General features: G+C 43.7%; 1 protein-coding gene across 2 annotated transcripts in view; it reads left to right on the forward strand.

Annotated features, from left to right (window-relative positions):
- The window catches only part of stc1 (stanniocalcin 1), a 37721-nt gene extending 19308 nt beyond the window's left edge, over positions 1-18413 (forward strand). Inside the window, exons 2-4 of one of the 2 annotated variants that reach the window (XM_061981044.1) lie at positions 7276-7418; positions 7489-7700; positions 16022-18413. In XM_061981044.1, coding sequence (XP_061837028.1) covers positions 7276-7418; positions 7489-7700; positions 16022-16304 — 638 coding nt within the window. In that variant the 3' untranslated portion in view covers positions 16305-18413. The remainder of the gene's footprint in view (positions 1-7275; positions 7419-7488; positions 7701-16021) is intronic. The other variant, XM_061981045.1, reaches the window with a different exon arrangement.
- Positions 18414-19077: the final 664 nt, after the last annotated feature.

A 19077-nucleotide genomic window follows, 5' to 3' on the forward strand; every position in this document is an offset into this window, starting at 1 on the left:
ACTTATATATACACATTTATACCCACACACCAGTGACGTGCAGTCACTAGAGGCAGGTGAGGCGGGCCCTCACCTGCCATCATGGAAAGAAAAAAAATGTAAAAAGAAAAAAAATGTAAATTGTTATATGTATCCAGTGATTATATCCATCCATCCATTTTCTACCGCTTATTCCCTTTTGGGGTCGCGGGGGGCGCTGGAGCCTATCTCAGCTACAATCGGGCGGAAGGCGGGGTACACCTTGGACAAGTCGCCCTCTCATCGCAGGGCCAACACAGATAGACAGACAACATTCACACTCACATTCACACACTAGGGACCATTTAGTGTTGCCAATCAACCTATCCCCAGGTGCATGTCTTTGGAGGTGGGAGGAAGCCGGAGTACCCGGAGGGAACCCACGCAGTCACGGGGAGAACATGCAAACTCCACACAGAAAGATCCCGAGCCCGGGATTGAACCCAAGACTACTCAGGACTTTCGTATTGGCAGATGCACTAACCCCTCTTCCACCGTGCTGCCCCCAGCGATTATACTATAAAGTTATTTTCCATTTAACTTCACCAGTTTTAGATTATTTTTATTCAAAATCGCTGAATTTTCACATTTGCCGTTCAAATACTGAGAAGAGACGGTGCGCTGAACAGCAGCCAGTTGAGGCACGTCACTCAGTTGTGCCTCAACATGGATTCCGGACTCGGCTAACTGCTGGCCTGCTGTGCAGTGAGACTGTATTGCTATATGAATTATATTATACATTTCCATAGTTTAGTTAGCTGAGGTATATAATGTACAGTGTATTTTGTCAACAACTGTATGTGTGTAACGTATTTCTTGTGCTGAGCGATCATAAAACTGCTGCGAAGACGCACTGGCTGAGGCTCCAATAATCCCGCCTCCTGTACCCCCGCCGTAGAATTGTTATATCAACTAAAGCCCGCACTTAAACTTTCCACGTGCAAGATTTAATCTATTTAAAAAAGTTATTTCATAAGAAGCCAAAAAGTGCAAAAACCAAAATGTTTGTGTTGGAGGAATTGTGAATGACTGCAGGGCCACAACATTAGGTACACCTGCAGACTGCAGGTGTACCTAATTCACAACTCCTCCAACACGAACATTATTGTTTTTGCACTTTTTGGCTTCTTATTAAATAACTTTTGTAACCTATTTTCATGGGCTTTCCTCTTTGTGATGTTAAGTTCCTGTTATGCGCTGTTATACAGTATATGCCTTGAGCTCTTATTTTGAAGGCGCTAAGAGCGGAAGTGATGACACGGAGTGGAGCGGAGGTTTTTGAAAGAAGGTAAATAAAGTGGTCCTCGTGTAAACTGGAGCCTCCGTGTTTGTTATTTTGTAGTTTCATACAGTATAGGCGACATTTATAAAGCCTCAGTTACACTTTTTTTAAATAGATTCAATCTTGCACGTGGAAAGTTTAAGTGAGGGCTTTAGTTGCGGCGCATGGACTTAACTTATAAGTAAAGGTAAGACCATAATAAAGTTTTTTTTATTAAATGTGCTTTTTTGTGTGCTACAGTTTGTATGTGTAAAGTTAAAGTTAAGTTAAAGTACCAATGATTGTCACACACACACTAGGTGTAATGAAATTTGTCGTCTGCATTAAGGGGGTGTGTGTGGGGGAGGTGAGGGGAGCAGTGGGCAGCAGCGGCGCCGCGCCCGGGAATCATTTTTGGTGATTTAACCCCCAATTCCAACCCTTGATGCTGAGTGCCAAGCAGGGAAGAATGCTGGTATGAGCTTTTAAACATAACCCGTTAACTGCTGCCAATCAAATGGTGAATAAGATACTCTTTAGGGTTCATATGTTTGTAAATCTGACTGTGATGAAGTCAGTGCCTCACCAGCCATCAACCTCACCGCACGTCACTGCCACACACACACACACTTATATATACACGTATACCCACACACACACTTATATATACACATTTATACCCACACACACACACTTATATATACACATTTATACCCACACACACACACTTACATATATATACATGTATACCCACACACAAACACACACCTATATATACACATTTATACCCACACACTTATATATACATTTATACCCACACACACACACCTATATATACCCGTATACCCACACACACACACACTTATATATACACATTTATACCCACACACACACACACTTATATATACACGTATACCCACACACACACACACACTTATATATACACATTTATACCCACACACACACACTTACGTATATATACATGTATAGCCACACACAAACACACACCTATATATACACATTTATACCCACACACTTATATATACATTTATACCCACACACACACACACACACACACACACACACACACACACCTATATATACCCGTATACCCACACACACACACTTATATATACACATTTATACCCACACACAACACTTATATATACACGTATACCAACACACACACACACTTATATATACACATTTATACCCACACCCACACACACACACACCTATATATACCCGTATACCCCCCACACACACTTATATATACACATTTATACCCACACACAACACTTATATATATACACGTATACCCACACACACACACACACTTATATATACACATTTATACCCACTCACACACACACACACACACACACACACACAACACTTATATATACACTTATACCCACACACACACACACTTGTGATTAGTAAAAATGAGCCCCTCCCACCAGTCTCATGTTTCATCACTAAAATCGCGGGAGACGTCATCATGACAAGTCGCACGTAAAAGTCTCAAGAACCCACATTTGGAAACAAACCCGGAAGTCCGCCATCTTGGTTTCCGTCGGCCATTTTAAGGCCAAAAACAGCGGTCGTACTTCGTAGGAACTTTGACCGAATGAACCGCGGTTTCAATGACAAATACTCGACAGATGGGCGATGATACATTGCGAAGGAATTTGCTTTGCGCCATAAGAGCGTGGAATGGTGCAAAACTTTAATCTGATGGTTCGCCAAGAAACTTTCAACATTTGTAACTCGGTTCCACAACTTCAGATAAGAATTGATTCTGATGAGAGCGATGACACCTTGACGTTCTAGATGGGACACTAACTGTTTTTACCCATTCGTAGTGGGCAGAGCCTGGCAGAAAAAACTGCTCCTCGCATCACGACCTACCAATATCAGGGCTGACACAGTTGCTTTCATTATAACACTTATATAAGGCTATTAAAGTCATTTTGATAGTAGTCTAATACCATCATCGGCGGTCACTCGAACGAGTATGACGATCCTCCTGGTAGGGGTGTATCCCTTTATGGAGGATGCCTGTGCGTGACTTTGTTTAACGTGGAGAGACTGGTGCACAGACAGTCACCACACGATCCTTGACAGAATCGGGTCAGGGTCCAGTGGCATGGAGTCCAAGACGACTGGGGAGCCTTTTCTGCTGCAGCCTTCTTCCGCCATCGCAGCCGTTGTGGTAGTTCTTAAATCTACCGTCTTCCGCCTGCTTCGCCGTTGAGGTCTTCACCGTATCCCTGGCTAAGGGGCAGTCAGGTACTAGGCCTTTGCCAAGGGCCACCTGGGGTAACAGTAGTAAAGGGGTTAACCTCCTAGTACCCCAAGACCTCATAGAGGTGCCTCCACTGCTGGATGCACTTTAACGTCATGCCCAGGACACCTATAATAACAATATATAAGTCTAATATAGCTAATATAGACACTTACCCCCAATTCCAACCCTTGATGCTGAGTGCCAAGCAGGGAGGTAATGGGTCCCATTTCTAAAGTCTTTGGTATGACTCGACCAGGGATTGAACTCACGACCTACCAATCTCAGGGCGGACACACTTGCTTTGTTGGGTCTGCTCCTGTCTCTGGCCATGCTCCCCCCACCCCAGCAGATGATGGCGTGGAACACCGCAGAGGCCACCGCAGTGTATATGGGTTTTTTTTGTGTGTTTTTTTGGTTGTTGTTTTACTTTTGTAGCTGTGTGTAGAAGTGGCTGGTTGCATCAGCTCTGCTCTTTTAATGTCTTTAATGTCCTTTGTGTTAGAGATGTCCGATAATATCGGACTGCCGATATTATCGGCCGATAAATGCTTTAAAATGTAAAATCGGAAATTATCGGTATCGGTTTCAAAAAGTTAAATGTATGACTTTTTAAAACGCCGCTGTGTATACAGACGTAGGGAGAAGTACAGAGCGCCAATAAACCATAAAAGGCACTGCCTGTGCGTGCCGGCCCAATCACTTAATATCTACGGATTTTGACACACACAAGTGAATGCAATACTTGGTCAACAGCCATACAGGTCACACTGAGGGTGGCCGTATAAACAACTTTAACACTGTTACAAATATGCGCCACACTGTGAACCCACACCAAACAAGAATGACAAACACATTTTGGGAGAACATCAGGCACCGTAACACAACATAAACAACAGAACAAATACCCAGAACCTCTTGCAGCACTAACTCTTCCGGGACGCTACAATATACACCCCCCGCAACCCCCTACCCCCACCTCAACCCCCCCCACCCCCCCACCCCCCCACCCCCCACCCCGCCCACCTCAACCTCCTCATGCTCTCTCAGGGAGAGCATGTCCCAAATTCCAAGCTGCAGTTTTGAGGAATGTTAAAAAAAAAAATGCACTTTGTGATTTCAATAATAAATATGGCAGTGCCATGTTGGCATTTTTTCCATAACTTGAGTTGATTTATTTTGGAAAACCTTGTTACATTGTTTAAAGGCCTACTGAAATGCGATTTTCTTATTTAAACGGGGATATCAGGTCCATTCTATGTGTCATACTTGATAATTTCGCGATATTGCCATATTTTTGCTGAAAGGATTTAGTAGAGAACATCGACGGTAAAGTTCGCAACTTTTGGTCGCTGATAAAAAAAAAAGCCTTGCCTGTACCAGAAGTAGCAGACGATATGCGCGTGACGTCACAGGTTGTGGAGCTCCTCACATCTGCACATTGTTTACAATCATGGCCACCAGCAGCGAGAGCGATTCGGACCGAGAAAGCGACGATTTCCCCATTAATTTGAGCGAGGATGAAAGATTCGTGGATGAGGAAAGTGAGAATGAAAGACTAGAGGGCAGTGGGAGCGATTCAGATAGGGAAGATGCTGTGAGAGGCGGGTGGGACCTGATATTCAGCTGGGAATGACTAAAACAGTAAATAAACACAAGACATATATATACTCTATTAGCCACAACACAACCAGGCTTATATTTAATATGCCACAAATTAATCCCGCATAACAAACACCTCCCCACTCCCGTCCATATAACCTGCCAATACAACTCAAACACCTGCACAACACACTCAATCCCACAGCCCAAAGTACCGTTCACCTCCCCAAAGTTCATACAGCACATATATTTCCCCAAAGTCCCCAAAGTTACGTACGTGACATGCACATAGCGGCACGCACGTACGGGCAAGCGATCAAATGTTTGGAAGCGTACTCACGGTACCGCGTCTGCGTATCCAACTCAAAGTCCTCCTGGTAAGAGTCTCTGTTGTCCCAGTTCTCCACAGGCCAATGGTAAAGATTGACTGTCATCTTTCGGGAATGTAAACAATAAAACACCGGCCGTGTTTGTGTTGCTGAAGTCGGCCGTAATACACCGCTTCCCTACTACAGCTTTCTTCTTTGCTGTCTCCATTGTTCATTGAACAAATTGCAAAAGATTCACCAACACAGATGTCCAGAATACTGTGGAATTTTGCGATGAAAACAGACGACTTAATAGCTGGCCACCATGCTGTCCCAAAATGTCCTCCACAATCCGTGGCGTCACGCGATGACGTCATCATACCGAGACGTTTTCAGCAGGATATTTTGCGTAAAATTTAAAATTGCACTTTAGTAAACTAACCCGGCCGTATTGGCATGTGTTGCAATGTTAAGATTTCATCATTGATATATCAACTATCAGACTGCATGGTCGGTAGTAGTGGGTTTCAGTAGGCCTTTAAGGTATCCAGCGGGGTATCACAACAAATTTGTGTTAATTCCACGACTGTATATATCGGTATCGGTTGATATCGTAATCGGTAATTAAGAGTTGGACAATATCGGATATCGGAAAAATTAAGCCATTATCGGACATCTCTACTCTGTGTTCTTTGAAGTTTCCCCCTTGGCCTCAGTTTGGACCCACTCTCCAGGGGCCCAAGCTTAGACTGATTTATTTTTATTTTTCTCACCCCCCACCAGCCCTCCTCCCCAGCGTTTGTTTACCTGTGTCTCACCTTTTTTCGTAAAGGGCGCCGGAAGTTGGCAGACCTCGTCAGCGATCCCGTGCTGTCTCCCTGTAATGTTTGTCCGCTCTTGCATGGGATTGTGCTGAAAATCTTTCATTTCCCCTCGGGGGATTAATAAAGTATTTCTGATTCCGATTCTGATGTACCCGTATTTAAACAAACAGGAAGTTGGTCTACGTCGGCCATTTTTAGGCCAAAAACAAAACAAAACAAGCGTATTTCCTTTGTTTGGGCTGAAACAAGCTACAAAAGTAAACATTACAAAAAAACGAGTAAAGCCGCCGGCCATTTTCATTTTGTAAAAGTAGCTCCCGGCAGCAAAAAAAAAAAAAAAAAAAAAAAAAAAGGGTTAGAGACCCCAGATATAAACGCTATGGCGTGATCCCGTCCGTGCATTGTGGACTGTACACTGTGTCGTGGTCCATATTGGACCTGACTTGTGTGACTTTGCAGTGAGGAATATTGAAGTGCTCTGAGTCCCCAAATGTGGCTCGACAATTACAGTTGGTGCAAAAATAATTGAAGACAGAGGCTGGTGCCGGCATGTGTGCGACTGTGTGTGTGTGTGTGTGTGTGTGTGTGTGTGTGTGTGTGTGTGTGTGTGTGTGTGTGTGTGTGTGTGTGTGTGTGTGTGTGTGTGTGTGTCGACAGGCGCGCCAACAATTTTGCAGGAAACTCTTTGGTATTTCTGGTGCTGTTCATCCAAGCTCTGCTGAAAAGAAGGGAGCCCAGCCAAGGGAAAGGCTGTAGGCCGTGCCAAAAAGTGTCACAGGGCCTTTCAGAGCTGTAAGGTGTCCAAGCTCCACTTTGCCCCCTCGGGGCTCGCGCCGGCCTTTATGAATGAACGGCCACAGTTCCGAATGAACATTCGCCTTTGTCGGCCGCATTTCTGTCGTAGCGGCGAGCGTGTGCAGAGTGCGAGCCGCCGCCGCCGGCAGCGCTGATGGATGCTGGTGTCTGTGCCCACAGCAGATGTGGCGCGCTGTCTCAACAGCGCCCTCCAAGTTGGCTGCGGGGCCTTCGCCTGCCTGGAAAACTCCACGTGCGACACAGACGGCCTGCACGACATCTGCAAGTCCTTCCTGTACAGCGCTGCTAAATTTGACACTCAGGTACGCGCGCACGCCGGCCCTCGTCCGCACCGTTTGGTTTTGTACTCAACGCGTCTTCTTCACTCTCCAGGGTAAAGCCTTCGTGAAAGAGAGCCTTAAGTGCATTGCCAACGGCGTCACCTCCAAGGTGTTCCCGAACATCCGCCGCTGCTCCGCGTTCCAAAGAATGATATCGGAAGTCCAAGAGGAGTGCTACAGCAAGCTGGACATATGCACGGTCGCTCACACCAACCCCGACGCCATCGGTGAGGTGGCCCAGCTGCCGAGTCACTTCCCCAACAGGTGAGCGCCATCTCTGCTACTGATCAACTACCACTGTCTGTTGACATCATTTGTTTATATATCTATGTATATATGAGTATGTGTATCTATATGTATGTATGTATAAATGTATGTATGTATATATGTATGTATGGTATGTATGTATGCATGTGTATGTAAATATGTATGTATGTATGTGTATATGTGTGTATATGTATGTATGTATGTATGTATGTATGTATGTACAAACCTCCTTTCCATATGAGTTGGGAAATTGTGTTAGATGTAAATATAAACGAAATACAATGATTTGCAAATAATTTTCAACCCATATTCAGTTGAATATGCTACAAAGACAACATATTTGATGTTCAAACTGATAAACATTTTTTTTTGGCAAATAATCATTAACTTTAGAATTTGATGCCAGCAACACGTGTCAAAGAAGTTGGGAAAGGTGGCAATAAATACTGATAAAGTTGAGGAATGCTCATCAAACACTTATTTGGAACATCCCACAGGTGAACAGGCAAATTGGGAACAGGTGGGTGCCATGATTGGGTATAAAAGTAGATTCCATGAAATGCTCAGTCATTCACAAACAAGGATGGGGCGAGGGTCACCACTTTGTCAACAAATGCGTGAGCAAATTGTTGAACAGTTTAAGAAAAACCTTTCTCAAACAGCTATTGCAAGGAATTTAGGGATGTCACCATCTACGGTCTGTAATATCATCAAAGGGTTCAGAAAATCTGGAGAAATCACTGCACGTAAGCAGCTAAGCCTGTTACCTTCGATCCCTCAGGCTGTACTGCATCAACAAGCAACATCAGTGTGTAAAGGATATCACCACATGGGCTCAGGAACACTTCAGAAACCCACTGTCAGTAACTACAGTTGGTCGCTACATCTGTAAGTGCAAGTTAATACTCTCCTATGCAAGGCGAAAACCGTTTATCAACAACACACAGAAACGCTGTCAGCTTCGCTGGGCCTGAGCTCATCTAAGATGGAAGTGTGTGTGGAAAAGTGTTCTGTGGTCTGACGAGTCCACATTTCAAATTGTTTTTGGAAACTGTGGATGTCGTGTCCTCCGAACCAAAGAGGAAAAGAACCATCCGGATTGTTAAAGGTGCAAAGTTGAAAAGCCAGCATCTGTGATGGTATGGGGGTGTATTAGTGCCCAAGACATGGGTAACTTACACATCTGTGAAGGCGCCATTAATGCTGAAAGGTACATACAGGTTTTGGAGCAACATATGTTGCCATCCAAGCAACGTTACCATGGACGCCCCTGCTTATTTCAGCAAGACAATGCCAAGCCACGTGTTACATCAACGTGGCTTCATAGTAAAAGAGTGCGGGTACTAGACTGGCCTGCCTGTAGTCCAGACCTGTCTCCTATTGAAAATATGTGGCGCATTATGAAGCCTAAAATATCACAACGGAGACCCCGGACTGTTGAACAACTTAAGCTGTGCATCAAGCAAGAATGGGAAAGAATTCCACCTGAGAAGCTTAAAAAATGTGTCTCTTCAGTTCCCAAACGTTTACTGAGTGTTGTTAAAAGGAAAGGCCATGTAACACAGTGGTGAACATGCCCTATCCCAACTACTTTGGCACGTGTTGCAGCCATGAAATTCTAAGTTAATTATTTGCAAAAAAAAAATAAAGTTTATGAGTTTGAACATCAAATATATTGTCTTTGTAGTGCATTCAATTGAATATGGGTTGAAAAGGATTTGCAAATCATTGTATTCCGTTTATATTTACATCTAACACAATTTCCCAACTCATATGGAAACGGGGTTTGTATGTATGTATGTATGTATGTATGTGTATATTTATGTATGTATGTATGTATGTATGTATGTATGTGTATATTTATGTATGTATGTATGTATGTATAGAATAGAATAGAATAGAAAGTACTTTATTGATCCCTTGGGGTAATGTATGTATGTATGCATGTATGTATGTATGTATGTATGTACAAAACCCAAAACCAGTGAAACTGGCACGTTGTGTAAATCCATCAATCCATTTTCTACCGCTTGTCCCTTTTGAGGTCGCGGGGGTTGCCGGAGCCTATCTCAGCTGCATTTGGGCAGTAGGCGGTGTACACCCTGAGCAAGTTGCCACCTCATCACAGGGCACGTTGTGTAAATGGTAAATAAAAACAGAATACAATGATTTGCAAATCCTTTTTAACGTATATTCAATTGAGTAGACTGCAAAGACAAGATACTTAACGTTTGAACTGAGAAACTTCATTTTTTTCCCGCAAATAATCATTAACTTAGAATTTAAAGGCAGCAACACATTGCAATAAAGTTGGCACAGGGGCATTTTTACCACTGTGTTACATGGCCTTTCCTTTTAACAACACTCAGTAAACTTTTGGGAACTGAGGAGACCAATTTTTGAAGCTTTTCAGGTGGAATTCTTTCCCATTCTTGCTTGATGTACAACTTAAGTTGTTCAACAGTCCGGGGTCTCCGTTGTGGTATTTTACGCTTCATAATGCGCTACACATTTTAAATGGGAGACGGGTCTGGACTACAGGCAGGCCAGTCTAGTACCCGCACTCTTTTACTATGAAGCCACGTTGATGTAACACGTGGCTTAGCATTGTCTTGCTGAAATAAGCAGGGGCGTCCAGTGAAGTTGGCACGTTGTGTAAATGGTAAATAAAAACAGAATACAATGATTTTCAACCTATATTCAATTAAATGCACTGTAAAGACAAGATATTTAACGTTCGAACTGAGAAACTTTATTTTTTGCAAATATTAGCTCATTCGGAATTTGATGCCTGCAGCATGTTTCAAAAAAGCTGGCACAAATGGCAAAAAAGACTAAGAAAGTTGAGGAAAGTTCATCAAACACTTATTTGGAACATACCACAGGTCTACAGGCTAATTGGGAACAGGTGGGTGCCATGATTGGGTATAAAAGCAGCTTCCAAGGATGGGGCAAGGGTCACCACTTTGTGAACAAATGCGTGAGCAAATTGTCGAACAGTTTAAGAACAACATTTCTTAACCAGCTATTGCAAGGAATTTAGGGATTTCACCATCTACGGTCCGTAATATCATCGAAAGGTTAGAGAATCTGGAGAAATCACTGCACGTAACATTGAATACCTGTGACCTTCGATCCCTCAGGCGATACTACATCAAAAAGCGACATCAGTGTGTAAAGGATATCACCACATGGGCTCAGGGACACTTCAGAAAACCACTGTCAGTAACTACAGTTGGTCACTACATCCGTAAGTGCAAGTTAAAACTCTCCTATGCAAAGCGAAAGCCATTTATAGACTTAGAGACTTAGACTTCCTTTTATTGTCATTCAAATTTGAACTTTACAGTATAGATAAGAACGCAATTTCGTTGCATTAGCTCACGGTAGTGCAGGATAAAAGAGCAATTAGGTGCAGATATAAATAAATAGATTACTATACAGATAAATATATTGCACTTTTGCATATGCATCCACATTTATGGATGTATGTTACATTGTCTTTATATTCCAGCCAGTTAATCCATTTTTGGGGGGAATTGAGGGGATAATTTAATTATGATGCGTTCAAGAGTCTTACGGCCTGAGGGAAGAAACTGTTACAGAACCTTCAGGTTCTGCTACGGACGCTGCGGAACCTCTTTCTAGAGTCCAGCAGTGAAAACAGTCCTTGGTGGGGGTGGGAGGAGTCTCTGCAGATTTTCTGAGCCGTGGTCAGGCAGCGGCTTTTTGCGATATCCTGGATAGGAGGAAGAGGAGTCCTGATGATCTTTTCCGCCGTCCTCACCACTCTCTGCAGAGATTTCCAGTCTGACAACACCCAGAAATGCCGCCGGCTTCGCTGGGCCCAAGCTCATCCAAGATGGACTGATGCAAAGTGGAAAAGTGTTCTGTGGTCTGACGAGTCCACATTTCAAATTGTTTTTGAAAACTGTGGACGTTGTGTCCTCCAGACCAACGAGGAAAAGAACCATCCGTACTGTTAAAGGCGCAAAGTTGAAAAGCCAGCATCAGTGATGGTATGGGGGTGTATTAGTGCCCAAGGCATGGGTAACTTACACATCTGTGAATGCGCCATTAATGCTGAAAGGTACATACAGGTTTTGGAGCAACATACAGTATGTTGCCATCCAAGCAACGTCTTTTTCATGGATTCCCCTGTTTATTTCAGCAAGACAATGCCAAGCCACATTCTGCACGTGTTACAACAGCGTGGCTCCATAGTAAAAGAGTGCAGGTACTAGACTGGCCTGCCTCTAGTCCAGACCTGTCTCCCATTGAAAATGGGTGGCATATTATGAAGCATAAAATACGACATCAAGCAAGAATGCGAAAGAATTCCATCTGAAAAGCTTCAAAAATTGGTCTCCTCAGTTCCCAAATGTTTACTGAGTGTTGTTAAAAGGAAAGGCCATGTAACACAGTGGTAAAAATGCCCCTGTGCCAACTTTTTTTCAATGTGTTGCTGCCATTAAATTCTAAGTTAATGATTATTTAAAAAAAAAAAAAAAAAAAAAGTTTCTCAGTTCGAACATTAAATATCTCGTCTTTGCAGTCTATTGAATTGAATTTAAGTTGAAAAGGATTTGCAAATCATTGTATTCTGTTTTTATTTGCAATTTACACAACGTGACAAACCCAAATTTTGGGTTTTGTATGTATGTATGTATGTATATATGTGTATGTGTATGTACGTATATGTATGTATGTATGTACGTATGTATGTATACAGGTATATGTGTATGTATATATTTATGTATGTGTATAGGTATGTATCTATGTATATTAGAGATGCGCGGATAGGCAATTACTTCATCCGCAACCGCATCACAAAAGTCGTCAACCATCCGCCATCCACCCGAACTGACATTTAATCAGAACTGCACCCGCCCGCACCCGCCCGTTGTTATATATCTAATATAGACGATGCAAGGCATTAGTGAGGTTATAAAGCTTTTGCCTGTTAAAGAAAGGAGACACCAGTGCGCAATCACCCGCGGCGGCTCCACCCGGGCTCATGCCCGAGGCTTCAGCGCGCACCGCGGCGGCCATCCTACTCGTCGCGGCCTAGCCCTCGCGGCTCTCGCTGCCGGCGACGGCCGGGTATGGGCCCGACGCTCCAGCGCCATCCATTTTCAGGGCTAGTTGATTCGGCAGGTGGGTTGTTACACACTCCTTAGCGGGTTCCGACTTCCATGGCCACCGTCCTGCTGTCTATATCAACCAACACCTTTTCTGGGGTCTGATGAGCGTCGGCATCGGGCGCCTTAACCCGGCGTTCGGTTCATCCCGCAGCGCCATTTCTGCCCACTCGGCTCACCAGGGTGAGCCCCACCCCTTTCGTGAGCGCACTGCGCGCGGAGTGACCCCTGTTACGCGCCCCCGGCAACGGGGGTGGCGGGCAGGTAAGCTGCGCGGGCGGAGCGCGCGGAGTGACCCCTGTTACGAGCCTCCGGCCACGGGGGTGGCGGGCAAGTAAGCTGCTTACCTGCTGCGCGTGACGCCGGCCGCAGCGAAGGCGGACGAGGCGGGGTGTCGGTGCGGTGGGCGCGGTGGTGACCCTGGACGTGCGTCGGGCCCTTCTCGCGGATCACCTCAGCTACGGCTCCCGGTGGGGCCCTCTCGGGGGAAGGGGCCTCGGTCCCGGACCCCAGCGAGGCGTCCCTTCTCCGCTCCGTAAAAGTGTCCATCTCTTTTTTTTTTCTTCTTCTGTTGTGGCATATACTGCAGGTGCCTGCTCGTTTTTCGTATGTGGGTAACAACATTTAACTATGTATATATATTTCCGAATTGGTTTAACTGCCACCCGCCTGAATCTATTTAAAATCTAATTTTTTTTTATTTCAACCGCCCGACCCGACCCGCGGATAAAATCTTTTTTTTTTTTTTTTCAACCGCCCGATCCGCGGATAATCCGCGGACTCCGCGGTTGTGTCCGCAAACCGCGCATCTCTAATGTATATATATGTATGTATGTATGTATTTATGTGTATAATACATACATACATACTGTATTCAATCAAACCATTACTTTTAGGTAGGGCTGGGCAATATGGCTGACAACGACCGATATCGATAATTATTGATATGTTTTTATGACCTTTGGAAAACAAGAAATAGGAAAAAAAAATTATAAAATGTAAACATTTAAATATAACCAAATATCAAATATAACCTTCCTTTGTTCTTTCCATTTTGACAGTAAAAATCCTAATATTAAACATCAATATTATAAAACAATGCAACAAACATGTTTAGAAAAAACTTCAAGATGTGACTTATGAATTCAAAGCTGAATTAAAAAAAATAAAAAAAGTTCAAATTCAAATTATGATAGATTTTACCGGTAAAATTCTGGCGACTGAGCTGCTAGTTTTTTATCGTAAAAACCTACGCTGTTTTTACAGCATATCACTGTATATGGAAAAGCTTGTTTTTTTTTTCTGTTAAATTCTGCCAACTGAACTGTAAAAACCCATTTTTGCATTTGCAGTAATGCACCGTAAAAATAACAGCCGTAGATTTTATGGTAAGGACAAAACCGTCAACTCAGTTAACAGAATTTCACTGCAACATGTATTTATTTGCTCAAGCAGTCCAGTACACGTGTGGCCAAACTTGTTCTACTTAGGGCCGCAGACTGAAGTAATAAAAGATGCGGGGGCCATCTTGGTAGGTTTCATTTTTAAAACCAGTACGATATAAATATATTTTTTAAAGAACTACAACATGTGATTTCGGTCGAAGCCAAGCGGACATGCTAACTGTTAACACGCTCGCCAGATAGCGTCGAGTAACAAAAAAGTATGACTACAAAGGCTAGCATGTTAACAGTAACATGCTAACATGCCAACAGGGATGGGCAAGCTACATGTAGCGAGGCTACGTAGCTTGACTACATTTTCTTTAACGAGTAGTTTTTCCTGTAGCTTAGCTACTTTTAGAGCCATGTAGCAAGGTAGCTTACATCAAAGCTCCAAGCTACAAAGAGAGAAAATGGACTGCGGGTCCAAACTACAAACAAACTACCCGTAGAGGTAGTTGTAGGGTGTCCCCAGCTAAATGACAGATAGTTAATAGTAATTTGTACACTCTCAGTTACATGAACATTGATATTATACATTTGGGCCCATATATAGAAATGCCGTTAAATGTAGCTTTGATGTAGCTAGCTACTTGTAGCTTGTAGTTTAGCTAACTACAATTCTCTGGGGATAGCTTCCCTGTAGCTTAGCAACATTTATCGAGAGTAACTTGTAGCTTAACTTGCTACATTTTCCGAGTCGCTTGCCCATCACTGTTAACATGCTAGCTTTTGTAGTCATACTTGTTTGTTACTTGATGCTATCTGGCGAGCGTGTAAACTGTTAGCATGTCCGTTTGGCTTCGACCGAAATTACATGTTCTAGTTCTTTAAAAAGAAGAAGGAGCTGAGCCGGAAGGCAAAGCTCTCAATTTACCGGTCGATCTACGTTCCCATCCTCACCTATGGTCATGAGCTTTGGGTTATGACCGAAAGGACAAGATAACGGGTACAAGCGGCTGAAATGAGTTTCCTCTGCCGGGTGGCGGGGCTCTCCCTTAGAGATAGGGTGAGAAGCTCTGCTATCCGGGGGGAGCTCAAAGTAAAGCCGCTCCTCCTCCACATCGAGAGGAACCAGATGAGGCGCTTCAGGCATCTGCTCAGGATGAGGGAGGCGTTTAGGGCATGTCTGACCGGTAGGAGGCCACGGGGAAGACCCAGGACACGTTGGGTAGACTATGTCTCCCTGCTGGCCTGGGAACGCCTCGGGATCCCCCGGGAAGAGCTGGACGAAGTGGCTGGGGAGAGGAAAGTCTGGGCTTCCCTGCTTAGGCTGCTGCCCCCGCGACCCGACCTCGGATAAGCGGAAGAAGATGGATGGATAGTTCTTTTAACAAAAAATCTTTATATGGTACTGGTTTTAAAAATGAAACCTACCAAGATGGTCCCCACATCCTTTATTATTTCAGTCTGTGGCCCTGAGTAGAACAAGTTTGGCCACACATGTATTGGACTGTGATGGAGGTCAGCTCTTGCCTCAGAAACAGCGTCAAATGTTGTTGGTTGAGCAAATAAATAAATGTTGTACAGCGGATGTCACTTTGACCTGGTTTTATGTCGCATAACAGATGGCTCAAGTCCGTCTTTTGGTTACCATCTGCTCGACGCGGCCGTCGCAAACGGTGAAATGGAACGAGATTGCTTGTTCTGACTCCGTTGTCGCGGCGCAGTTGTGTCGGACAACGGACTGAGAGCACGCAGCACAGTACAAGGCATTGCCTTTTGTTTCCCGCAGGTTCTACGGGAGGCTGCTGCAGAGCCTGATGGACTGCAACGAGGACACGGTGGAGCGCGTGAGGACCAGCATGGTGTCTCAAATGGGCCCGGAGATGACCATGCTTATTCAGCTGCTGCAGAACAAGCCCTGCTCTTCCGCCGCCGCCCCTACGGGAGCCGAGGGCCGCGGGAGCTGGCGCTGGCCCGCGGGTCCCCATACGTACAAGACCCAGCCTAATCTGCGAAACAGAGACTCTGCCAGTCCCTTCGGCAAAAAGCGCTCTGCCAGTGACAGCTCCTAACTTGCACTTGGAGTCGCAAAGCTCCTCTAGTCCCTCGGCGGGGGGGACTGCATCCACGCCTCCGCTAGACTGGAAGTTACGAAAATATGCACCTCCTGGGACCGCCCATAGAGTTCACAAAGAGTTGGATTGTTGCTATATTGTGTATCCTACGTTTAAGGCTTGAGAGACCCCACCCCCATTCGAACCCTGTGAATCACTCCCAGAGCCTTTCGATCTCCTTCGACTGAGATGACTCCGGCACAACAAAAAAGAAAAACGTAATATTGTGGTTTCATCAATATTGGTTCATGGTTGAGGTTATCATGAGACGTATCCAATATGATGATGATGGGATCGGTCAAAGGCTATGTTCACACTGCAGCTCCATTCCGATGTTTTGCCCATATGTGAGATGTACCGCATCAATGTGAACAGAACGATTCCGATTTTTTTTAAATCCGACACAAGCCTTTTTCATATGCAGATATGAGTCAGATATGTATCCGATTGCAGCCTGAACGTTCAGGTAGCGTTTGTCCGACCTATACGTTATCGGAATAATTATTCGTTAATACCCACAGGCGTGAAAGTCAAAGGCTCGGTAGAATTTCAGATCAATTCCAATTTTTTGCACAATTCCGATTTTTTGGAAATCTGACAAGCCTTTTTTCGGATGCAGATATAAATCAGATTTGTATCCGATTGCATTCTGAGCATTCAGGTCGCGTTCATCCGATTTATCTGTCATCGGAAGTGTACCAACGTCGTAGTTCTTCGCCAATACACACGGGCGTAAAAGTCAAAGGCTATGTTCGAACTGCAGGTCAATTCCAATTGTTTTCCTCACGTGTGACATGTGAACAGCACAATTCCGAGTTTTTTCAAATCCAACACAAGTCTTTTTCACATGCAGATATGAGTAAGATATGTAATCCGATTGCAGTCTGAACGTTCAGGTGACGTTAATTCAATCTTTTCGTTATCGGAAGGTAACAAACGTCATAATTATTCGCCAATACACACAGGCGTGAAAGTCAAAGGCTCGGTAGAATTTCAGATCAATTCCAATTTTTTTGCACAATTTAAAAAAATTTCAAATCCGACACATGCCTTTTTCAGATGCAGCTATAAATCAAATATGTATCCGATTGCATTCTGAGCATTCAGGTCGCGTTCATCCGATTTGTTTGTCATCGGAAGTGTACCAACATCAAAAATGTTTGCCAATACACACAGGCGTGAAAGTCAAAGGCTATGTTAAAACTTCTGGTCAATTCCGACTTTTTCACCAAAATGTGTAACATATGAATAATTCCGATTTTTTTTCAAATCCGACACAAGCCTTTTTTCGTATGCAGATATAAATCAGATATGTATTGTATGGTATGGTATGGATCTTTGTCATCGTGCAAGTACAATGAGATTTCCGATGTGATTACAGTCTGCACGTTCAGGTCACGTCGATCCGACCTATGCATCATCGGAAAGTGAGAAACGTCCCAATTCTTTGCCAATACACACATGCGTGAAAGTCAAAAGCTATGTTCGAACTGACAATCAATTCTGATTTTTCTGCCCGTATGTGACATGTGAACAGCACACTTTACTTCCGTAAACACTAGGCTTTGAGTGTGACATTGTGTTTCATGCAAATTTTGGTCACGTTCTGTTTACATGAAACACGCATAAATGTTATATGTTTTATGTTTTTACAATGTGATCGAGTTCGGATTTAACAAAAAAAAATCAGAAATGGACATCGTACACTGCAAGTGTGAACATAGCCAAAATGTGAGCGCGAGATGTGAAGGCGCTAACTCTTACATGTACTGTATCCTGTAGGTAATCTGAGACAGCCATAGCTAGCCTTCTAAAAGAGAGCAAGAGAGATTACCTTAACAACGACCAAAAAACAACAACTTCAAAACTGCCCTGAATGCTATTCATGGAAAACCAAATTTGTTAATTGTGTGTATTTGTTTTCTTTTCCGAAGACAGATGTAGCCATTGTCGTGACGTCGTGCTCACAATGCATACGACTGTTGAGCTCTACGCCGTATCAAGGACCATGTTTATGTTGCTAACTCGGGTGAAAGAGATTTAGAGTAAATATTTAAAAAAAAAAAAAAAAGAAAGCCTTCTTGGAATTATATTTATTTTCCTACTATATTATTTAATTTTCTTATTTTTTTTTTTTTTTCAAAATGCATGTAATATATAGTCTTATTCATTTATAGCTTTGATTTAAACATCTCTTTGCCAAAAAAAAAAGGACCCGAAAAGGGAGAGAAAAAGGGGACTGAATGAGAGCCATGTCATGACTCTGTGCTGGCCACAGGGGAGCAAGGTTGGTTATTCAAGTCCAGGGGCTTCTATAATGGAGTGCTCATTGTCATCGTAGCTGCTCCAGTGCACTTTGGGTGCACTTTGGGTGCACAAGGCAAGCATCAAGCAGCTTGGATGCTGTGCATTCTATAATACGGTGGTGCTTCTCCGTGCATGAGTGTATCCGGGTTGTGCGTCGTTTCTTTTGCGTGAGTGATTATGTCGGCCAGGAAGCAGCGATGAAATGATTCCACTTTGGCCCCCAAAATGGACCACAGGCTCGACCTGTGTTCGGTTCCAGGTCACTTAGAACCCTAATGGCGGGGCTTTCCAACGGGAAGACAATCCTCCATGCTGGTGGTTACGTGGCTTACTTTATTTTAGAACAGGGGTGTCCAAACGTGCATCTAAATACATTTTAGATTTTTCATTTTCACAATCAATACAAAATATCGAATTTTTTTTG

The sequence above is a fragment of the Nerophis lumbriciformis genome, linkage group LG20 (assembly GCF_033978685.3).
Source record: "Nerophis lumbriciformis linkage group LG20, RoL_Nlum_v2.1, whole genome shotgun sequence".
Classification (NCBI taxonomy): Eukaryota; Metazoa; Chordata; class Actinopteri; order Syngnathiformes; family Syngnathidae; genus Nerophis; species Nerophis lumbriciformis.